The sequence below is a fragment of the Saccostrea echinata genome, unplaced genomic scaffold, assembly GCF_033153115.1.
Source record: "Saccostrea echinata isolate AGI-Se365-2 ecotype Australia unplaced genomic scaffold, CSIRO_AGI_Sech_v1 ptg000057l, whole genome shotgun sequence".
NCBI lineage: Eukaryota > Metazoa > Mollusca > Bivalvia > Ostreida > Ostreidae > Saccostrea > Saccostrea echinata.
The window spans coordinates 1639711-1663679 of record NW_026889806.1 but is presented as its reverse complement, the minus strand read 5'-3'; the positions used below and the strand labels follow the sequence as shown (position 1 = coordinate 1663679).

General features: G+C 32.7%; 1 protein-coding gene across 1 annotated transcript in view; it reads left to right on the top strand.

The window, feature by feature from the left end:
• The window catches only part of LOC133174351 (low-density lipoprotein receptor-related protein 6-like), a 37350-nt gene that overhangs the window by 5665 nt on the left and 7716 nt on the right, over positions 1-23969 (top strand). The window contains 8 exon segments of the mRNA XM_061309459.1: positions 5289-5748; positions 15034-15295; positions 17479-17623; positions 18145-18255; positions 18368-18616; positions 19131-19290; positions 20064-20210; positions 20572-20680. Coding sequence (XP_061165443.1) covers positions 5289-5748; positions 15034-15295; positions 17479-17623; positions 18145-18255; positions 18368-18616; positions 19131-19290; positions 20064-20210; positions 20572-20680 — 1643 coding nt within the window.

Sequence of the window (23969 nt, the reverse complement as noted above, 5' to 3'; positions counted from 1 at the left end):
TTTATTTTTAGTTATAATTATTAAAAAAAGTTCCTCACAACCTGAAGATGTATGCTATCAAATCTAGAATATATATATATATATATATATATATATATATATATATATATATATATATATATATATATATATATATATATATATATATATATATATATATATATATATATATATGTATGTATATATTACTCGTTTTATCCTTACCTTGACACAGGACGTCTCAACCAAGTGCAACAATACAGATAGTCATCTTTACACATCAATAATTTAACTTAATATCATAATATCATCAGCATTTAATACACATTTTTTAGAATTGCTAATATACTATTTTTTTTAAAACGTTCAAATAACAGGTAGGGGAAGGTTAAAGTCAAACATATTTTAAAATTTTAAAGAGCAAAATAACTAAATGCTGTTTTCTTCACATTTTATTGCATGTTACACAATTTCCACTTAACCGTAAAAAATCTAGTTCGTTATGATGCCTTATTTAAATACTGGCCTAATATTCTCTTTTAAGATTGTGTATTTAGTATGCATCGTGTACGATCAAAATATCACACCACAATAACCATTTCTGACACAGAAAATCAAGATTGTGCGCAGTCTGACGCAAATAACACGTTTGATTTATTATTCGTAAAAATATTATTTCTCTGGGCATAATTAGACATTCGAATAATGCAAAAGAATATGATCAAATATCATTACTATGACCTACTAAGCAGTAAAGGGGAATCAAATAAATTTTTTCAGCTCAAATATTACAAAAAAAGAAATTAGATTTAACCCCCCCCCCCCGATATACATTTACGTATCTGACATATGCTATCCCTCCATCTCTCATATTTGTGAGAATATATATATATATATATATATATATATATATATATATATATATATATATATATATATATATATATATATATATATATATATATATATATATAAAATAACTGAAATGTTATATTTCATTATATTCAATTTTATTATATTATCACCGAGCAAAATTAACATTTTTGAAATAAATAACTTTTTAATATATTATATACTAAATTTGGACGTTTATCTGTTAAATTCTCTATCTATTATCATTGAATGTCTATTATTTAGTTGATTGTGTCTCATTCTCTTTGAAGCAGGATTAAGACATTCCAATTGAAATGAAAAGAAATGAAAAAGACATTCCAGTTGAAAGAATTGATACCCGGATTCTCCACCAATTTTGACCGAGAGAAATTGCATAAATCGGTTTCCGTTTTACAAAATTTATTAATACTCCAAAAACTTAACAAAATCTGCAAAGTCGGGTAGTCGGTGGTCCGAGCGTCTTGACTGTCTCTCTCCAACTGCCAAATATTCTAACATGACAATTGATATAAAGACACAAAGGAATATTTTAACAATAGAATTAATGGAAGGGAGAAAAATACAAATAGATATCAATTAACGGCTTAATTAAACAAAATATCACTTTAATTGCATGTTCAGACAAAAGTCACTCAACGGCATGACAGGGGAGAAGATGTTATGTCCTTGGGATACATTTCACACGGTGATAATATTATATTCAATTATGAAATATTTAACATATATATTAGGGATGTCAACGAATAACCGGGTACTCGATCGAACGTCCGAGTATCGAATACTAAAATCGGTACTCGGTTACTCGGATGTATATTTTTTTTTCATATTTCAAAATGCATATATTTATTAAAAAAACTGATCAAAAAATGTTATTTAAATCTTATGCATTGGCCATGTCTTTACAGTAATTAGCGTCACCTACACCAGTTAATACCCGTTATCGCCTGTGGCTGTGTACATGTATATACAGTAATTACCGTGACCAATCACTGGATACCGTACACAGCTGTTCTTGTGACCCTAATTTTTGGATGGCTTTAATTATTTGTTTTCAATGATCATCGTTTAATGAATTAAACTATTAATTATCCTTATATAGATTATTTCATTATCATATGGTAGCGAAATCGAACATACATAGAAATACCATTACCAATTCAAAAGTGAAGAAATATTTTAAAATAACAAAAGATTTAAAAAATGTTAAAAGTCTGCTGTGCATAGTAAGTTTAGTGTGTGAAAATTAGCGACATCAATCAACCAGACTTGTAAGAGATTTATTAGGACCCGACACACCAAACCACACTTATAGTAGATGAGTTTTTTGCATAGATCAGAATAATTTGAATTATGCAAGTAGTTGTAGAGTGATTCGGCAATTAAGTAGCCTCATCAGGGGTCACAGGCACATAATAAGATGTTTATTTTAAGTGAGACCTGATTATCTCGTCGCCTATGTTCTTGTGTTTGCTGTAAGCGATGATTGGTTGAGAATTGTTTGAAACATAAATTAAGTGCCCAAAAATTCATTTTCGTTGGCCTCGATGTTTATATATATGCATTATAAACGAAAGAAAACATTGATTGGGTAAACAGGTCTCGATAAGATTAATAAGTTTTTACATGTATACACACTTTTTCAGAGTACCCGGGTACTCGATTTGAAAATCGTCCGAGTAGCCGATTATCAAATATTGACCGATTTGACATCCCTAATATATATATATATAATTACAGTAGAGAATTGGACTAGTATGTTCATTCAATGCTCTACAACATTTAGATCTAGTATATATTTTCAAAATGTTGTAGACACATTGTCACTCTTCCTAGACATTGTAAAGACAGGTCGAAACAAACATTTGGATAACTCATGACTTTAAACATGCTTTTTAATTCTTTTTTTTTTTGAATCGAAGTTCTACAGCCGAAGCATTAAAGATGTTTTGCAATAAATGATATATAATTGCAAAATATGAAGTTTAAATTGAGCATAAAGAACACGGTGTCATTTTAATAGTAAACAGAGAAGTAATCTTCTGAATACATATTCAATATTGGGAAACTTGTTCATGGTAAACATGTTTGTTAAGTAGAGCGGGTCTATGTATAAAAATAACAGATTTTATACACCCGAAACACACTTTTAACGACCCCTTCTCAGTGGAAAATGTGTTTACCGATCTTTTTTTAAAGTCAGTATTCTTCACCAAATCTCTTAACGAACAATAGAAACTCAGTGAACATAAAACCAGGATCCTCAGCGAATTCAAACATTCTGTTAGGGTTGCGAAATATATATTTATATCCGATATTTTGCAGATATTCACTACAAAGAAAGGGTAAATTATGAAAAGGTGTTGTTTTCTCATTGTTTCTTGTTTCATCCGTTTTATTAAATTGCTTTTGGCAAATTTAACAGTCAGATGATTGTGTTTTGTGTTAATTAGCCAAATACAGATAAATTTAAATGCATACTGTATGTGATTTATTTGCGCACGCACACACACAAAATAGAATTGATAATAGTAACAATTTCTATTGCTATTTATAATTTTTGTTGTCCATTCAAGTGAAGAGACAATTTATGAAGACTCCTGAATTTAAAATACTTTAATTTTTTAACAGTTATACGTGTACATATATCGACTTTACTTTCATATATAAACAATTTACAATTAAACTGACGAGAAAAGTCCAGAGTCAAGAATTTTATTAATTCAACAATAACTTGATTAGTACATGTACCCTGCAATACGGCAAGTTTTAAACGACTAACCAATAAATTGCTAAGTTGTCTGTTCTTATTGTGCGTCGTCAAAAGTTGTACCATGCAGAGTTTAAAACCAGCAACAGTGTTTAATGTGCAGTTGTCGGATGTCAGTAAAAGACCGTCCCAACTTGTGAGAGGAGAAATTTGAAATGACGTAATACAATTAACATATTTTTAACATTCAATATTTTAGGCAAGACTTTTTCCCTTAGAGAAAAGGGCATTGAGAAATTTTAGTTAAAATTTATTGTAATTGTGTTATGTGACATATTCTTTTATTTGGTTACATAAAACATGAGAAACCTCTTTGTTTTAAAACAAATATTTTCGTAGCTATTTTAAATGTTATGGGCACAAAAAGAATAATATTTTATTAATTTGAATATAAACGTAAGAAATATGCACGATTTTTGGAATTCTATACATATAATAATTATTTATTTATTATAGTGACTTGTGTAATACATCATGAAATACTTAAATACAAAAAAGACAAGTACTTTACACTCGGCCCTTTGGACCTATAAATCACCTGGATATAAATCTTACATTTTCCCTCACGGACTATAATTATGTATGTACAATATTGTGTAAATCGTTAACTTATTTATTTTGCTCCTGAGAATGATATAGTATGTCTATCGGAATAACATTTTTCACTATTGTCACAGACCGAAGTCCGTATCAACTGATAGTTTGGTGATACAGCATTTGTCCATCGTAAGACACTTTTATTCCAGTATCGAACCATATTTGTCCAGCATCGATAATGACTAGAAATGCTCTTGTTGGTCAATCTGCACGGTTTGTCGAGGTATGATTCGTCCACTTACATCGACCCGTAGTAATCTTCCCTGTTCCCGCGGCAAGTTTCTCAAGTTGGTGCGTGCATTTATTTCTATTAACCGTTCTATGCGAGATTTACTGCTTCTAAGAAAAGTTTCTTTGTATAAATCGATGTCTTTTAACTTCATCTTGTTTTTAAGCAATCAAATTTTTCTTCTTTATTTTGGAAACTTATTTTGATAAGGCGTGGTTTATTTGGAAATCTTGTTGGCAGCCGGACTTTTCATATATTTGAAAAACTTTCATCATAAAACATAACTTCTTTCTAGCACTTAAATATAGCTATATAAACAGATAAAAAATATCAGATTTTTAAGGTCTTGTCTATAAACATTTATTTGCATTGCTAATTTAAGAGTAATTTTACATTGTTTTATTAGGAAAAATAGCTTTATTTTCACCATAGATGTACATTGACCCGTATATCTTTTAACTGAATGGCTGCAATTGGAATGTTTTAACTCTTTCCATTAGCTACACATCCGAAGAATATGATGTAGAGTTTTTCTCTTTTTCCAGGAAATATAAATGTACTGACACTAAATATAAGACGTCAAATACATTAATCTGAAAGAAATTTTTGATATTGTGTAAAATATGTCCATTATGAAATATGTTTAGAAAGATACAATATCACTTAAATTGTGAAATTGATAATTACATTATTTTACTTTCAACAGAAAATCTAATTTCTTTTAAAGCAGTCCAGGCTATACCAACTACCGCACAATTGTAGTATTGTTAGCTAACAGAAATTATTTTTATTGCAAATTATTACCATATTTTCTTTTTTCAGGTTTAGTTGTGTCCGATTTACCAAACACTTTATGGCATTATGGAGGGATGACCACGTTTGAAGGTTACATCAACCAGTTCTCCACCAACCAAAAAATCACAGAACACACAATGGCATTTAGATATTACGACTTTGAAATAATGAGTATGGAGTGGGATGGCAACCACACCTTGTACTTCATGGAGGGTTTATCTAAAGCTATTTTCAAACTGGAGAATTTTAATATATGGATGAACCATTCCCTCTTTGGATGGGTGTATGAAGTTCACGGCGGGATATCTTATACTATATCCAGTAGAATTGCTTTTGATCATGTAGCAGGGAATATGTATTGGACAGATGCGTTATATAACTGGATAGCTGTACAACCAGTGGACGCTAATGATAATTCTGTGTATAAGGTCCTTATTAGTGACCAGCTTTCAACACCTGGGGCCATTGCTGTAGATCCAAACAACAGGTTAGATTTCATTTAATTATCCTCAACATAAGCTCCTAGCCAGAAAGTATATACAGCATATCCCGTATTTAGGAAAAAAAATATTTTTTTAATCAGAAATCAGCACTATATCGAAAAGATTTAGGTTCATATCAATACATTGAATATTTGCCAAAGTAGATGTAGAAATTCTGTAAGATTTTATAATAATGTCATAATATGTGTGCAAACAATCGTGTAGATTTCTTTAGGAAATCCCACAAAGTTGCATGTTTGAACACGAATTTCTTTATATTTTTGGAATTTATGTTATTTTTAATCAAAACCAGGGATCAATTGTATACTATCCATGCATCTAATTTTTGTTGGCGTAATTTATCCTTAAAATTTCCTGTTCATGAAAAAAATCCTTTTATATATTTTCAAAACAATCTGCAATTTGACAACTTTAGTAGCTTCAGTTTAAAACCTATCCAACTGACATTTTAAGATTGAAAAATAGTAATAAGTTTTATGTTCTTTTTGTCGTTATTTTCAATTTCAAGTTCAATTTATTGCTCAAAACACAATCTTATGGCATATTTACAAGATACATATTATATACAGTAAACCGACGAAAGCTGTACATTACATATACATGTATACTAGTCATATTAAACAGGTTACATTAAACATGTACATATGAAGTTCAAATGATTTACAAATATATATTTCTTAGGTTACCTAGCTCTTGTAAATTATTGACGCTTAATAACTGAACAAATTTAAACATGGAAGTTTTTTTCCCACCAAATTTTATATAATTAAAATCTTATGTCTATAATCAGTATAGAGGGGCAAATAAGTACGAGTTGGTATTCATCTTCAATTTCTTCACAAGTTTTACAACGTCTCTCATTCCTAGGGATATTCTAGTCTATATAGCTAGATTATGTGAGGATAATTGCATTTTTGTTTTATTACTTACTTACTTAGGCCTCTCCATGCCAGGTGGCACATAAGGTAGCCGCACAGTCCCTCCACCCAGTCCTATCCTTTGCTTTTGTTTCTATTGCCTTCCATGTCAACCCTATCTCTTTAAGCTCATTCTCTGATTTTCTTCGCCATGTTGTTTTTGGCCAGAAAATGCTTTCTCTGGTGATGTTGTGCTGGTCTTTTCTGAGCACATGGCCGACCCATCTCCACCCATCTCCACCTTCTTCTTACAATTTCCACAACAATGTCTTCTTGTCCGGACATCTCTCTGAGGTCGTTGTTAGACACTACTTTTGGCCATCTGATCTTAAATATGACCCGTAGGCATCGATTCACAAACACTCTCAGTTTCCTTGCGAGGTCTTTTCGGAGCTTCCAGCATTCTGATCCATATAGTAATACTGATTTTACATTACTATTGAAGATCCTGAGCTTTGTCCTAATTGTAATATAGGAGAAGGTCCAAACTGGTTTTAAGATGGCAAACACATGACGGGCTTTGTTGATTCTTGATGTAATGTCCTCGTCAGTACCTCCTGATGTTGTTACAATGCTGCCCAGGTATGTGAAGGTGTCTACATCTTCCAAACTCTCTCCATTTACTTGTACAGGGTTCTTGTTCCGTGCATTGATTCTCATTATTTTGGTATTGTTTAAGTTGATGTTTAAGCCTAAACTTCTAGATGTTGTATGGAGTTTGGTTGTTTTCTCCTGGATTTGCTGATAGGTGGAAGAGGTGAGACATAGGTCGTCAGCATAATCCAGGTTATCCAGTTTGTTTTCCATTCTGCATCTAATGCCGTTATCCTTATCTCCGTTGGATTCCCTCATGACCCAGTCTATGGCCACTAAGAAGAGCAGCGGAGATAAAATACAGCCCTGTTTCAGTCCCGATGTTACTGGGAACCACTCTGTTTGGGCATTGTCATCCATCACACTACACTGAAATCCTTCATGCAGTACCCTGATGATGTCAGTAATCTTCGATGGTAGGCCATACAGTCTCAAGAGCTTCCATAAACTTTCCAGATGTACACTATCAAAGGCCTTTTCAAAGTCTACAAAGTTAAGGTATAGAGAGGACTGCCATTCTATTGACTGCTCTATGATGTTTCGTAGTACAAAAATTTGGTCGCAACATGATCTTCCTAGTCTAAACCCTGCTTGCTCCTTTCTCAGTTGTGCATCGACCTGTTGTTTTACTCTCTCTAAAAGCACTCTGGTAAACACTGTACTTATTGTGGTTAAAAGTGTGATTCCACGCCAGTTGTTGCACTCTGATTTATCTCCCTTTTTTGATAGTTTTATAATAAGTCCATTTTTCCACTCTGTTGGTACCATGTTGGTTCTCCAAATGTCTTGGAACAGATTTTATCCCATGTTTACCCCTTTATCCCGTGGATATGACTCATTGGATAATTTTTTCATAATCCACAGTTGTGACGTCACAATGGTTTTTGCGTTAGCGCGATGAAGTAAATTAAAGTGGAGTCCTATATAAAACAGTGTAAAACATTGGTTGTGAAGTATTAAACATGGGATAAAAAGAATCTCCCATGATTTGTAGTTGGATATGACTTTTATCCAACTCGTTGTGTGTTTTTATCCCCTCGCCAAGGCTCGGGGATAAAAAACACAACTCGTTGGATAAAAATCATATCCAACTACAAATCATGGGAGATCCTATATATATATGACCTTAGATGTTGCTTCAATGTCTGCTTTTAGTAATTCTGCTGGGATGTCATCTACTTCTGCAGCTTTGTTGTCTTTCATCTTTCTGATGGCCTTCTGTATTTCCTCTACACTTATTTCCTCCACACTGATGTCAAGTTCTGCTATGTTGTTGTTATCATTTCGATATCTGGTGGTTGAGTTGGGTTTCCTCTATTCAGAACTGATCTAAAATGTTCTGCCCATCTTTCCGTGATGTCACTGTCCTTGGAAAGGATGTTGCCATACTGGTCTTTCACAACATTTGAATTGTTGGTGAATTTGCCAGACATCAGTTTGGTGATCTTATAGAGTTCTTGAATATTTTCAGTCCTTGCTGCTTCCTCAAGTCTACTTACCTTGTCTTCTATATGCTTCCGCTTGTCTCGCCTCGCACTCCTTTTGACCTCTCTATCCTTATTCTTTTAAGACTTTGATAGGGATTCCTGCTCTGAGTTGTCTTTGCAGTCTAGGATCTTTGATTTGATGTTTTTTCTCTCTGATATAAGAGTCCATGTATCAGATGTTAGCCACTCCTCTTTCACACTTTTCCTATATCCCAGTGTCTCCTTTGCTGCCGAAGCAAGACAAACCTTGATGTTATCCCACTTTTCGTCTATGTTGTTTCCATCATCCGTGATCTCTGATGCAGAGAATCTATTCCTCAGCTCCAACTTATAGGCTTCTTTTGTCTCAAGTTATTTAAGTTTATTCACTGCAAACTTCCTCCGTCCTTGCGCTTTCCTCACTAATAATCAAAGGACAATTAAGAGGCAAAAACATTTTGTATTTGATTTGATAAAAAATGATAATTTAAAAAAATGTCTGATCAAGTACCCCCGCCCCCTTTTTTTTCCTGACAAATATCACCATACACACTCTCCCTCCCCCAACCACATACACATAATATGCATTTATTTGTGTATGTGTATGTTAGGGATTAAGGGTGTGTGTGTAAAAAATTATGCAAATGATTTTTTTTTCGTAGAAAATGTATAATTTACTTACTTGATATTGTTTCTAATAAATCATAAAGGTGGACTACTAGCAATAAGACAAGAGGCCTATGGACCATATCGCTCACTTGAGCACATTGGCTATGAAGAAGCAGAAATCAGTTCAGTATTGAACAAGGAGGGGTGGGGATAAATTTACACTACCTCAGGGTGCTTCTATTTCAATATTACTAATCATGGCTGTACTGTTCTTAAACAGAAGAATTTTAAAGATTTTTTTTCCATATGTATTTCTATGTAAAACTCTAATCGCTCATTTTGGCTCCACCCTATCCACCCTAAATTTGAACAAAGGAGATGGGTGAACAAGGCGCGCAGAATGCCTATAGCTTCAGATTTTAAAAAAAATAGTATTGAGATAGTTCTCATTATTGAAATTTATGAAGTTATGATAAACAGAACTTTTCTGAAGAAAATTTTCTCGGCAAAAATTATTCTGTTATTTAAAAAAATATGTGGTATTCGTGGGGTTCAAACACTAGCAATAAAAATCCTGAGTATCATTTTCCTTCGAGACTAACATACTGAGCACTACGCTACACAGCTCTTAATGAATAGTGGTATTTAAATCATGTTTGTGATATGACCTTAGACTAAATGGAGTTCAAGTATTTCTCGAAACGATGCGAATGCTGTGTCATAAAAGTGTATTTTAAGGAGGTTGGATCCTGTTATCAAAAGTATTGAGATTTTTTTATCAAGAATATTTTTGGAATCTATACACATAGCTTAATAAAAATTCAAAACCAAAAATGGGAGTCAATGCGCTTCTTTCGGCGCTAAGGAGCATTTAATATGACCTTTTTGCACTGTAATTACGTCTAACACATAAATCAATTTTTCAAAGTTTTCCCTCTAATATTTTTTATCCAAATAAATTATGGGAACAAACACAGTCTATATTCGTCTTGAATAGTCTCCTTAAAATTTGTGACAACAAACAAAGTTTAAAGTTACTCTGCATAGTCAATTATTTGACCTTTTTGCACTCAGGAAATGTAATTGTTCTGGCATAAAAAAAATTAACAAGCAATAAATTTATTTGAAAGTAATGAAATTTTCTGAATTTTTGCAGAATGGTTAAAATGATCTTGTATATTCAGAAAATAAAATTAAAAGTGGGGGTCTGTGATGTTAATGTTTAGATATAACTAAAACAGTGGTAATTTTTAGCCTAAAATGGGCTATTTTTCTCCCAGGACTTTCACAATATATTTGCAATATTTGTCCAATATGATGAAAGAATTCATGACGGTTAATTTAATATTAATTAGGACCAGCATATAAAACATTTCACTGCACAAAATAATTCTGTGTGCAGGCTGCATGTAAAAATACAAATCCAAACTTAACAATACTGTAAATATTTTGAAAGAGAAAAATTGATAATTTTCTTCTATAAAACCTTCAGCCACAAAATATAGTTCCTCACTTAAGGCTTTCGGTATGGAATTTAATCATGGGGTTTTAATTGAATATAGTTTAATTAGCATTGTAGAATCAAAAATTTATTGTAAGAACTAAACATTATGCAGAATTTTTTAAACAGAGGTCTAGACAAGAATCTGCTCAAAAGCTCAGCAACGAACCTCGTTAAGATATAGTGGGTCTTTGCTTCACGTTGTTGTTGACCAAAAATATATATTTTTTCGTAAACTTTGAGGATAAACTTTAAAAGATATGGAGCGAAGACTCACTCATATAGAAAAATTGTGTTTTAGTATAAGAAATTGATACTTTTTGCCCTCTATAGTGGATGTATGCTATTTCATAGGCAAATAATTTCAATCTTAGTGAGATTTTTGCAAATTGTGGAGATTTTGGATAAAGTAAACTTTAAAGCTGAACATGACTCGTAAAAGCAATGTGTCCGCCATTTTTGTTCGGATTCTCGCTATATCTGAGGAGCCCTATATAAAGGGCCTGACTTGGACACTGTTCAGTGTAATAAGTCGACATCGGTGTAGACGGACGTATGCTTTTCAGCACTCGATAGCGACAAAAATAACTGTAATACCTCATCTAATGCAGGAAAGTAGATACAAAAGAAACTTACAATTATAGTTGTACAGGTCAGTGCATTATACAAACAAACACAGATACACGTAACTACAATAAAATGTAAACAAAGGTAATGCAAGATAACCAGCATGAACATGGGTCGTCATTCCACGCCGATACCCGTGACAATAAAGCAGTCAGGTGTAACGAATGCGAAGAGTATACCCTGGTGTTGATGTGTCGTAGATATAATATCGAAAATGGCGTATGCCTATTTACGAGTCGTGTTCAGCTTTAATCTTGGATAAAATATCAGAGAAAATGTTATTATAATTGAGATTTAATTTTTCACATTCGTGTTTGTAAAAATTGAGCTCGCCTTGATCGCCCATCTTCTTTGAATCTACATTACCTTAGGATGCTTCTATGATAATATGACTAATAATGGTCTGGCTGTTCTTGAGCATTTTTTAAAGATGATTCCTATATATTCTCATGCAAAACTTTGACCCTCTGTTGTGCCCCCAACCTCGGGGGGGGGGGGGGGGTCATAATTTGAACAAACTTGATTCTACAATACCTAAGGTTGCTTCTGTATAAATATGACTTATAATGGCTTAGTTTTTCTTGAGAAGAAGATTAAGATATTTCCTACGTGAGTGTTTGACCAGGTTTTTACAAGGGATATTAAGGTTTTCCTTCTACTCTGTCTGAGTTAATGATTGGAATGATTATTAAGACAGCTTTGTCAGAGGGTACATTTGTATCTCACACAGTACTTAAATTTTCTCTTATCTAGAGACGGGGACTAGGTAAGGTTCTACTTGCACTGTGTTTCTCCCCCAGGTTCCCATTGAGAAATAAGAATTGGGTGTCTCAATCTTCGTCAGCTTTACTACACTAGACTTAACATCAATCCATAGAATACTTGCTACTGGTGTTTATAACTTTGCTCTTACCCGTAAGGTTTTCCATCCCTAAAAGGACCAAATTCTCTATCCTTAAATATTGTCACGTGGTCAAGCTGGCTATCTCCAAAAATCACACAAATTCAACTAAGTTTTAACAAATTTATTTACAAAAAAAAGATAATAATAATAAGAATAAAGAAGATTTCAAACAGACAACCACACTCTGATCCACACACTCTTCCACACTATTAAACAAAAAAAAATTAATAATAGCAATTGGTAATCAATAATCAGACAATTAACCAATTAACCCAGGGTATAGATTTCACTCAAAGTATCATTGCCAAACATATCCCACTGGAGTCGTCATCTCCATGTCAATGATTATCATTGTCATCATCACCATCATCAGCATCGTCGTATGAACGAAACCATGTCAGGTTTTCCAATACGTCAGTGTTCCTATATCGAGCTACATGGATTGACTTATCTGTATCTGTCCACCATCACTGAATCTTGATCCAAACACAGCATCCTTCCGGGTCTTAGTCCTGGAACCTTTCGCTGTGTCTCGACGATCCCCTCAGCTTAGTGCATGTATCCAGCACATGTCATACCAGTGTCCTTGACGCTACAATGACGAATATTTTTTAAGTCACATGTTTCACTAAATAATGTTTGGCAACACTACTATGTTTGGCAATTCATTCTCATAAATAAATCAATCAATCAATAGGTATAAATTATAATGGTTACCAGTTAACATAAGTCAAAACAAATTATTGCCAACATGGCGCACCTTACTTTCGACTTCCGGTCATTCACTTCCGCCCAGACATTTAAACCAAAATTTAAATGGACAAAATATTTCACATAATGTAACAAATCTGAATACAAGAAAATTGCGTACAATAACACTTTCAAACTCTATCGATATAATACAAAAGCCATTCGAACACTCTCGCTAACCGTCACACCTGACTGAACAACAGGTAAAATTGTGAGAGCTGGCCAAGTTCAGAATATAAGAACGAATACGTATTCAGTAATAAAGTTACCTAAAAAAACTATATACATAACGAATATTAATAATATTATAAGTAAATACTTACCACGGACTTGTCTCCGTGCCAAAGTCAAGATACTGATTGTATGGCAGCTATTTGCATGTACACTAGCTGCTTCAATTGTAGAAACGTGTCTGCTGCTACGCTTCTCTGCTGGGAATGACCAGGCTTCAATAGTTCTGGTCGGCCAAGCTATTTTGCAAGGGCTTATGGGTAGATGGGGCATAGGGACAAAACGCGGGAAATACAAATAATATGTACAAGTATAATAGTGATTGTTACAAATATCCATCACGCACATAATACTCTGATATTAATTTAAAGCAATTTACAGTAGAAAGGGATTTACCAAAAGAAAGTTTCAAAAGTGTAATTAGCTAAGCAGTAATTAATTAACAAAGATTGCAAGTCTATGGGGAGAAGGGAGTTTTTAAAATAAAAATCAAAATAATAAGAATATCAATAAATACTGTGGTGGAAAGATGCATTAAAACATTAGAAATAGAATGACAATTGAAAACGATTTTTTAATTTTTTTTTTTTATTAATTAAAAAAGAGGGAGATAACTGTTAACAAAATTCAAGGTCATAAATTAGGACACATCCCACCCTTACATGCTAATAGTAATTCCACTGCATCTGATGCTATTAGGGATGGAATACCTTAACTTCCTTAATGCTAATTCAACGTCCAACTTCTTCATATAGCTTCTGAATACCTGACTTTCTCAAAGCTTTGCCTTATATATCTTTTGGCTTGTCCATTCCAAGGGTTGTCAGGTAATTCCACTATCTGAAGTCTTCAATGCGTTTTACTCAAATGCCCCTTAACCATTACACCTATATATTCCTATGTTAAACTTTGACCCACTGTTGTGGCCCCACCCTATCCCCAGGGGTCCTGATTTGAACAAATGTGAATCTACACTACCCGAGGATACTTCTATATTAATATGATTAGTAATGACCAAACTGTTCTTTAGAAGAAATTTTTAATTCCTATTTATTCCTATGGTAAACTTTAACCCCCTGTTTTGGCCCTGTCCTACCCCAAAAGGTCATGATTGGAACAAACTTTAATCTACACTACCTGAGGATATCTCTATTATAATTTGACTAATCATGGCTTTGCTGTTCTCGAGAAGAAGATTTTTAAAGACATTTCCTATTTATTCCTATGTAAAAATTCAACCCCATCTTGTGCCCCCGCCCTACCTCCGGGGGTTATGAAATGAACAAACTTGAATCTGTATGTAATGAAGCTTCACATAAGTTCCATCTTTTCTTGCCCAGTGGTTCTTGATTTTTCAAAGATGCCACCAAATTTTTCACGAATTCCTAATTCTCCCCTTGAAAGAGGTCGTGGCACTTCCTGTGAATAGACTAAAATTTCTTTCACCCAAGGATGCTTTGTTGCAAGTTTGGTTGATATTGTGTGGCCAAGTGGTTCTTAAGAAGTCGAAAATGTGAAAAGTTTACAGATGGCATACCACAGACGGACGCTGGACACTCTTTGATCAGAAAAGCTCACGTGAGCCTTTGGCTCAGGTGAGCTAAAACGCAAAAGAGAAACAAGCAAATTGCAGAAAATAAAAGCGGAAGTAACCATGTCTTCGTTTTCAGATTTCTGTTTTGGTCAAACAATGGAGCCTCTGCCTTCATCGAACGCTCTGATTTGTCAGGAAAGAACAGACAGATAATAGTTAAGAACCTTCTTTGGGTTCCCGATATGAAATGTGATCCCAATCCCTCGAAAAGGACGATATACTGGGTAGACAACTACAGGAATACCCTGGAAAGCAGTGATTACAACGGGGGAAATCGGAAAGTTATCTACCGTTCTACTAATATTAATCTTTTCATCACCAACATTGTGGTGTACAGGGTAAGTATTTTGAAATTAAAGAAGATGGGCGAACAAGCTAGGCGAAAAAATGCATAGAGTGCGACAAACATGAAGGTGAAAAATTAAATCTCAATTGTAATAAACTTTTCTATGATATTTCATCTAATATTTAAGTAAACTTTAGGTAAAATTTCCACAATTTTCAAAAATATAACAGATTGAAGATATTTGCCTATGAAATAACATGTACACACGAAAGAGGGCAAAAAGAATAATTTTCCCGCACTGTAATACAATTTTTCGATATGAGTGGGTCTTCGCTCCAATTATTTGGAAGTTTATCTTCAAAGTCTGCGTAAAAATATATATTGTTTTGTTAACAAAACATGGAGCAGAGGCCCACCATACCTTAAAAATACACTTTTTTAACACAACATTTGCATTTTGTTAAGGGTCATATCACAGTCAAACATGATTTAAATGCCAATATTCATCAGTAGTTGTATCGCTTAGTGGATAGCATGTTAGTCTCAAAAGAAAATGATACTCAGGAGTTAAATTGCTAGTGTTCGAACCTCACGAATACCACATTATTTTTAGTAACAGAATACTTTTTTGGCGAGAAAAATTTTCCTTGAAGAAGTTTTATTTATCATAAGTTCGTAAATTGAGAACTTTACTCTGAATACTAAATTCACAATCTGAATACAACTTTTATATATCTGAACTTATATGCATTCTGCAGATCTTGTTCACCAATCTCCTTTAGAAAATTGAAATACGGGGTTCGCTCAATAAATAATGCAACAAACAGTACTAGTATATCATAGTAAAAATAGATCTTATTTTTTCAGAGTTGAAACGTTCAATTAAATAGCTCCTAATCAAAGAAAACCCCATGCTTTTTTCTATTGTCTTCGCAAAGAAATTCACTTTTAAAGTAAGCATGGTTACTACACTGAGCTGAAAACTGTTTAAATGATCTCTGCCAAGATGAAAATGAAAGTGTACATGAAAACTGTGCTTCTTTACATAAATCGCCGAAGAACACATATTAAAGATGTGCTTTTTATATGTGGAAAGAATAGTCTTTAACGCTGTATAGTTTTCAGATTGATTCAGAAATTCAAAATTAAAAAAGGAGAGTTAAAATGTAAGAGTCAAACTGGTCGATTGAAATTTGTAGGGACACCAAAAATTATCGATGCTATGTGCAATATGATATCTGAAAATGTCAGATTTACATCGAAAGCCATTGCTAATTTCATCATCACAACATTTTATAGAATTATGACAATGGAAATGAATATAACGATATTTCTATCAGATAGGTGCCTTATTTTCTTAAAGTTGCCTAAGAGAAAGAAAAAAAAAACACGCATTAAATGTGCCAAAGGTTTATTTAAAAACAAATATTTTAACAAAATAGAAGGTTTGTTAATTTTGCATGATAGATGACGAAACATCGGTGCACTTTTTATAGTCCAAAAAGGAAGATCAATAATAACATATGGAATGAAAGAAAAAGCTATCGTTCTAATTATTGTAAAGAGAAACAAGGGCTACAAGCATGTTTTATTAGTTTTAATTTTTTTCAAGAGGTCAGTAAAACATTTACATGCAAAGAAAGGAAGGGCCATCAATGGTAACGTTTATGTTCAAATTGCAATGAGGATAGGTAAACAGATTTCTTGGAAAGGAAGTCCGAATACCGTACCCAGGGTAATTTTCTTGCACCTGACAACGCTGCTGCAAATAAGCACAGAGAAATAAATGAAATTCTGAAGAAAAAAAAGTTTACAGACCTTTGCTATTCCCCATATTCGCTAGATCCATGCCAATGTGAGATCTTTTTATTCCAAAAACGCATGAAAACAATCAAAGGAAGATTGTACAATATTAGATATTCCATGGGAAGTGATATTCATCAGTGTCTTTGGGGCATCCCCAAAGATGAGTATGCTAAAGTTTTCTGGTCATGGGTACAAAGACGTAAGACATGTGTAAAGGGTAACAGGGAATGCTTTGAGGGATTGAAAATATTTAGAATATGTATTACATATTTTTCTTACTTTTAGATGACCTATTGCATTATTTGTTGAACGACCCTCGTACATAGTTTTTATGTGGCTTTATTAAATGTTCAATCTGAGAAGCTTATAACCGACGTTCATTAAAATTCATCCTCTCTTTTTTATTCCTGCTTTTTTACGAATTATCAGAATGTCATATGTGGAACTGAGTATGATGAGGAATTTGTATTCTGTGTTGGGATTGATTCCGGACAGGAGACGTGGCGAAATGAATTCTCATGGGAAGTCCCCTGGGGACTGACCGCACTAGCAGACAAAACTACCACCAGTACAGGTAAATATCAAATTACTTTGAACGTAATTTTGTCCATTCAAGCGAATTTATAATCAAATAAGTTTTTTGAGGACAGATGACCAAATTGTATTTTGTCAAGAATTACAACTTAGGTAAATACAATATATCTGAATTCATGACTTTAGCCACCTAATGTTAAAATTATTTTAATCGCTTTAATTTAAGTTTTCACAATAAAAACAAGCAATTATTTCAGAAAAATTGTAAACTACATATAATTTTACTTTGCTTTTATTCTATATTTCGACTTTTGATAATATCTTTGTTTATTTTGGAATCTAGCAACTGGAAACTAATGTATTCGAATTCAAGTAACCGATCTACTTAAGTTTATGCATGTGTATTTGTACGTAATCAAACCTGTACGATTCAAGGATTTGATCACGTGTCCAGTCAAGAGAATTTTTTTTACTATATTACTTTATTTAATATTTTAATCATTCATAGATGTAAAGTATTTGAATGTGACTGATGATGGTTATTTTTGGACTCCTCTGTAGATTCATGTAAGGATAAAGGATGTGAACACATCTGTACAAACTCCCTCAATGGAGCTGTCTGTCATTGTAAAGAAGGATATATTCTTAATCCAGATAACACAACTTGTAATGGTAATGTATCTTATAAATAAATTTTTACGAAAAAAAAAATGTAATCCATCGATAATGATTTAATGATATGATGTTTCAAATATATATATTACTATTTTCTTCTAATTTCCAGCATCCCACTCTGCGCATGGCAAAGCGATAATATTTTCCAGCCAGAACTTGTTGTGCACAGTGGATATCCGAATAATCACGTACCTAACATCCAATGTTTCTTGTTTCTTAACTTGGAACAAGACCATAACACACATAGCCGTGGCAGCTGAAAACTCTAAAGTTATATTTGCTGCCGGAAACGAGATTGTGATGTATGATCTAGTGACCATGAAAAACACGTCTTTGGCTTCCACAGGAAATGTTTCTGGTACGCTCTTGGTAAAATTTCAGTTGAATTAGTCTGTTATCACAAATATGGTTTCGTTAAATAAATGTTTTGATAATTTTTTTTAAAAAATGCACCAAGAACTTGATGCTGTTTTTCTTTTCATTTCTAAACGTATTGGTAATTTTTCCAGCATTGAAGTTAAAAGTCCGCAACTTATTAAGGTCTACAGTTTCCGTCGGTCGACCTTAAGTCATTCTGCTGTTTGTGTATGTTGAAAATTCAGTTTTCTTACAGAAAATGTTTTTCTTTACAAGCAAACTACGAGATAAAATCATAATGAACACATATCCTTTTACCAAACTATGAGATTCTTGTATTGCATTTAAAATCTTCCTTATCTTGGGCATCTAACAAACAAACTATTAGCCTTATCTATAAAACATTAAGAATTATGTCATGGGTCCAGTTCTTTTCCTAGCTGAGCTTAGTTGACCATATCAAAAGAAACATTCTGATGACCTTCTAGACCTCTTGGTTACATTTTGTCTGTAAGGACTGGTCTATAGTGATTGGGATGACATACTTACTTATTATGGTGGATCGATGGGCTAAATCTCTTGACTGTTGACACCAGTAAAAATTACAAAAACGGACTACACAATTTTTACTGGACTCAACAGTCCAAGAGATTTAGCCATCGATCCACATAATAAGTAAGTATGTTATATCTATACACAGTCCTTACTGGACTAAACAGTCCCAGAGGTTTAGCAATCGATCCACTTAATTCAAGTATAGAAATATGGAGATAACTAACAGTATTCAAATATATAAACGAGACTGATATTCTTGTTTCATCGACTTAATTGTCAATGACTTACCTCGTTTTAGACTTCACATACTCTATAATATTTATAATTCATAAATTTTATTGATCAAATTCAAAATTAGGTATTGCCAGAGACCCAAATGTTATTTATACCTCGGGTTTTGCTCACTTCTCTGAGTTTTGCGAGACTTAACAACTATAGTCAGCACATCTATAAGGAACCTGTAACAGACACACGTCTTGTATACTGTACCATTACAATATTATTTATATCATACCATAACCAACAACTTAAAAAATATCAACTCCATTTCTTTCATATCTAATTTAACTTCCTTGCTTTTACATGATATTTTTACCTGTGTTTTGTGTTTAAATAAGTTCTGTAAAAGGAATGATTGATAAAGAAAGCAAAATGTCTCAACTGGTATTTATACAAATGGGTCAATTGAGGCGAAATGAAAACATATTAAACATTGAAAAGAAGGCAACTTACAATTCAAATATCGGCTAAGATTCATATACACATAACATTTGATTTGTTTTCAATTTAATTTCTGTCTTTGTCCTTTTTTAAGAGAAAAATAAAAATGTACATTCAATTTTACATGGAAGTAACCCGCGAATCGTGTTTTGTGTACATCATTATCTTTTCAGTAAACTGTATTGGATATCATTTCACGACAATTCCAATTCCTTGCTGCAAATTGAATCCGGTAATCTTGTGGGAGGTCAGCGAAAGACGAACCAGAGTCACCTTTACTCCAACCCTTCTGGTCTGTTCTATGATGTTGGAATAAATGTGTAAGCTATTGTAAATTATGATGTAGTCTTGGGGGAGATTTTGTTTTTGTATAAATTCTCTATACGAGACTGTCTTATTTATTTGACGTAATCTGAAATATGACATCTATGTTAAATGAACAAAAAACAGGATACGTAGTTGATATTAAAACTAGAAATTATCTCACAGTTAGATACTCTTACTTACATGGACATATTTAAAATATATTGTATAAAAAAAAAAGTTTGTTAAAGCTTGAATTAAGACATAAGCATCTTTTTAACGTTTTACTGTACTACGAATGATGGATATTTTCTTATAGTAATCATGAATTGATTTTAGACGTGTGAGATATTTAAAAATGATTTTCCTCATACACAGATTATTTTGGATTAGCAATAAGAGATTAACATACATAAGCGAGAATAACAAATTCCACATCCCGACCGCACATAGAATGGGACCAGACACAAAGCTACTGATTTACAAGGTGAGTTAAACTATCAAATTAAAACATCAATTTGAAAATGAATGCTTTATTTTCCATTTGCCCATTATTGCTATAACATACAGCATGATTTATTGTTTTCCTTTGGTAGTTTGATACGGTTCAAAATTATCATTGATTACATGGAGCATGTTTGTCACTAGCATGATGATTGAAGTATTTCTTATTGAAAGATCTCGAATGACTGGGTGCCACCTTACGATGAGTGGAAGATACTTCCTAAAAGACTACGCTTTCACATAACCTCTGTTCTAATTTCTACTCATATTTGTATTAATTTTCTATATAGATACTCTATTAATGCGCATGGTTTGTGTTTACCTCATATATCCAGAGAGGTGTCGGAATTACCAAAGTGCATTTTAATTTACTTATTAACCTACTTTTTTCCCCCAAATTTTGTAAATATTAGAACAACAAAATAGTTCCAAAAGTGGCACATTCCCTGACAGAATGGTTAGTGCACCTCGGTTTTTTTTTTTTTCGGGACTTAAACAATTTATTATTATTATCATTATTATATATATATATATATATATATATATATATATATATATATATATATATATATATATATATATATATATATATATATATATATATATATATATATATATATACAGTTCAGCAGATAACCAGTTTTGGCATAAAACAAACCAAACTTTTACTAAAAGTAAAGATTGTAAGGTTGCAATCAGAGATATGTTCGACAATTCTTTTTCGGATCCCATGAGTTCAATATCCAAATGATCTACTAAAAATTGCAAAACCTGTGATATTTTGATAACAAACACTTGTTTTACAGCAACCTTACTGAACAAAGTTTTATACTGAAACTGTAAAAATTTGACTTGTAAAACTTCAAACATTGTCTATGGAATCAAGTATACTATATGTGGACTTGATTCACATTGGGGAAACAAAGGGTTCACCCAATAAGAGAATGACAGGGTATATGTTTTGAATAAATAATGGGGGTCATCAACATCTTAATAAACATTTCAATTCGCCTGACCACTATATTCTTCAATTAGGGTTAGAAGTTTGGGGAAAAATACATCTTTCAACTAGTAGTCTCATTTTAAGTACTCCATTCCGTAGAGAATGAGAAGAATACTGAATCAGGAAACTAGGCACGACCTTTCCGTATGGTTGTAACGACCATATAAATAATGTAGGGAATCTCTCAAGCTCACAGTGTGCGATTGTGAATGTAATGGGACTTTTTCACAATACGAGGGTCGTTCAATAAATAATGCAATAGGTCATCTAAAAATAAAAAAGTACGTAATACAAATTCTTAACATTAGGGATGCCCAAAAGACACTGAAGAACATCACTTCCCATGACAGATCTGCTATTGTACAATCTTCCTTTGATTGTTTTCATGCGTTTTAGGAATAAAAAGATCTCACAATGGCTGAGATCTAGCGAATATTGGAGATGGCAAAGCTCTGTAAACTTTCTTTTCTTCGGAATTTCATTTATTTCTCCGTAGTTATTTGCAGCAGCGTTTAAATAGACCATTGGCATATTTAAGGCGTGTTTTCTCTTAGGCAATTTTAGGAAAGTAAGACGCCTATCTGAAAGACATTTCATTTCTGTTATCAGAATTCTATAAACTGTTGTGATGATGAAATGCTTAGTGTCTTAGCAATGTCTTTCGATGCAAATCTGACATTTTCAGATATCATGTTGCACATTGCATCGATATTTTTTGGTGTCCCTACAAATTTTAATCGACCAGTTTGTTATTTTTTTACTTTCCTTTTTACTTTTGAATTTCTGAATCAATCTGAAAACTATACAGCGTTAAAGACTATTCTTTCCACATATAAAAATCATATCTTTAATATGAGCTCTTTTGTTGCGATTTATGTAAAGAAGCACAGTTTTAACATATGCTCTCATTTTCATCTTCTTGGCAGAGATCATTTTAAACAGTTTTCAGCTCTCTGTAGTAACCATGCTTACTTTAAAAATGAATTTCTTTGCGAGAACAATAGGAAAAATCATGGAGTTTTCTGTGATTAGGAGCTCTTTAATGGAACGTTTTCAATTGTGAAAAAATAAAATTAAATAGATTTATATTTACTTTAATGTACTGTTTGTTGCATTATTTATTGAACGACCCTCGTGCACCTAGACGTAAGCGTAGTCATGGACATCGACCGTACAATAGACCATATATATATATATATATATATATATATATATATATATATATATATATATATATATATATATATATATATATATATATATATATCTTTTGATTAACTTTGGCTTCCGTCAATAAATTAGATTTTCATCACATTCGCACTAAACTTGACTCGGTTCCCGTAAAATTTCTAAATGGACTATTTGAAGAAGCTAAAGCAAGTCCATATTTAGGTTCTTCAACTGCAGAATACAAACTACATGTAGAGTTTGTGATTATGGATGCTGCCTAGCACAGGCTCTTAAAGCCACTACGTGAGAAGTCTGACTCAACCCGTAGGTTCCTTAAACTTAAATTTACCAAGAAACGATCAAATGCTGTGAACACGAATAACATTCTTAATCATGAAAAAGTTCAGTCTTGCGTTCCACCATATTTTAAGTTGAAGTCTATGCCCTGCATTTCCTACAAATATTCCCAAACTGTTGCTTCCAAACTTTTCAATTATAAACAAACCTTAAAGTGCCTAGATATTGAACATCTAAAACTAGAAGTATTCTTCTTCTTTCAACTACAGTCCAGCTGGACACGACATTACTGGTGATGTTTATATCGTTAAAAATGGTAAGCTAAAAGCAGTCATCTTAAAAGGTCCTAAATACAGGGAGCCCCGATCTTTCAATTGGCGACAGAATTCACATCTGTTATGAATTCTGTCAAAGATTATGCCAAACGTTTGATTAAATATGAAGGGGAAGACCTGAACACTTTGACAAAATGGATTAATATAAGTTTTTAGAAATATATTAACGAAACGTATTAGAAAGTTAAAAGGCAATTTGCAAAGCGAACCATATATCCTTCCAATTTCATTACATTGGAGGTGGAAAAAGAATTAGAAAAACTACATAAGACAGACAAGACTTGCAACAATATCGTCTTTTTTTGTAAGGCTCATTATTATAACTCTAATTTAGAAGAACTTGGTTTTAATTCTACATCTGAAAATCCAACTTATACTTACAGTTCACTTTCTGAGGATGACATTTTTCAAAATCACATTTCATACAATTTGTTTGGTAGTTGCTTTTATACTAGTACTACGTCTAC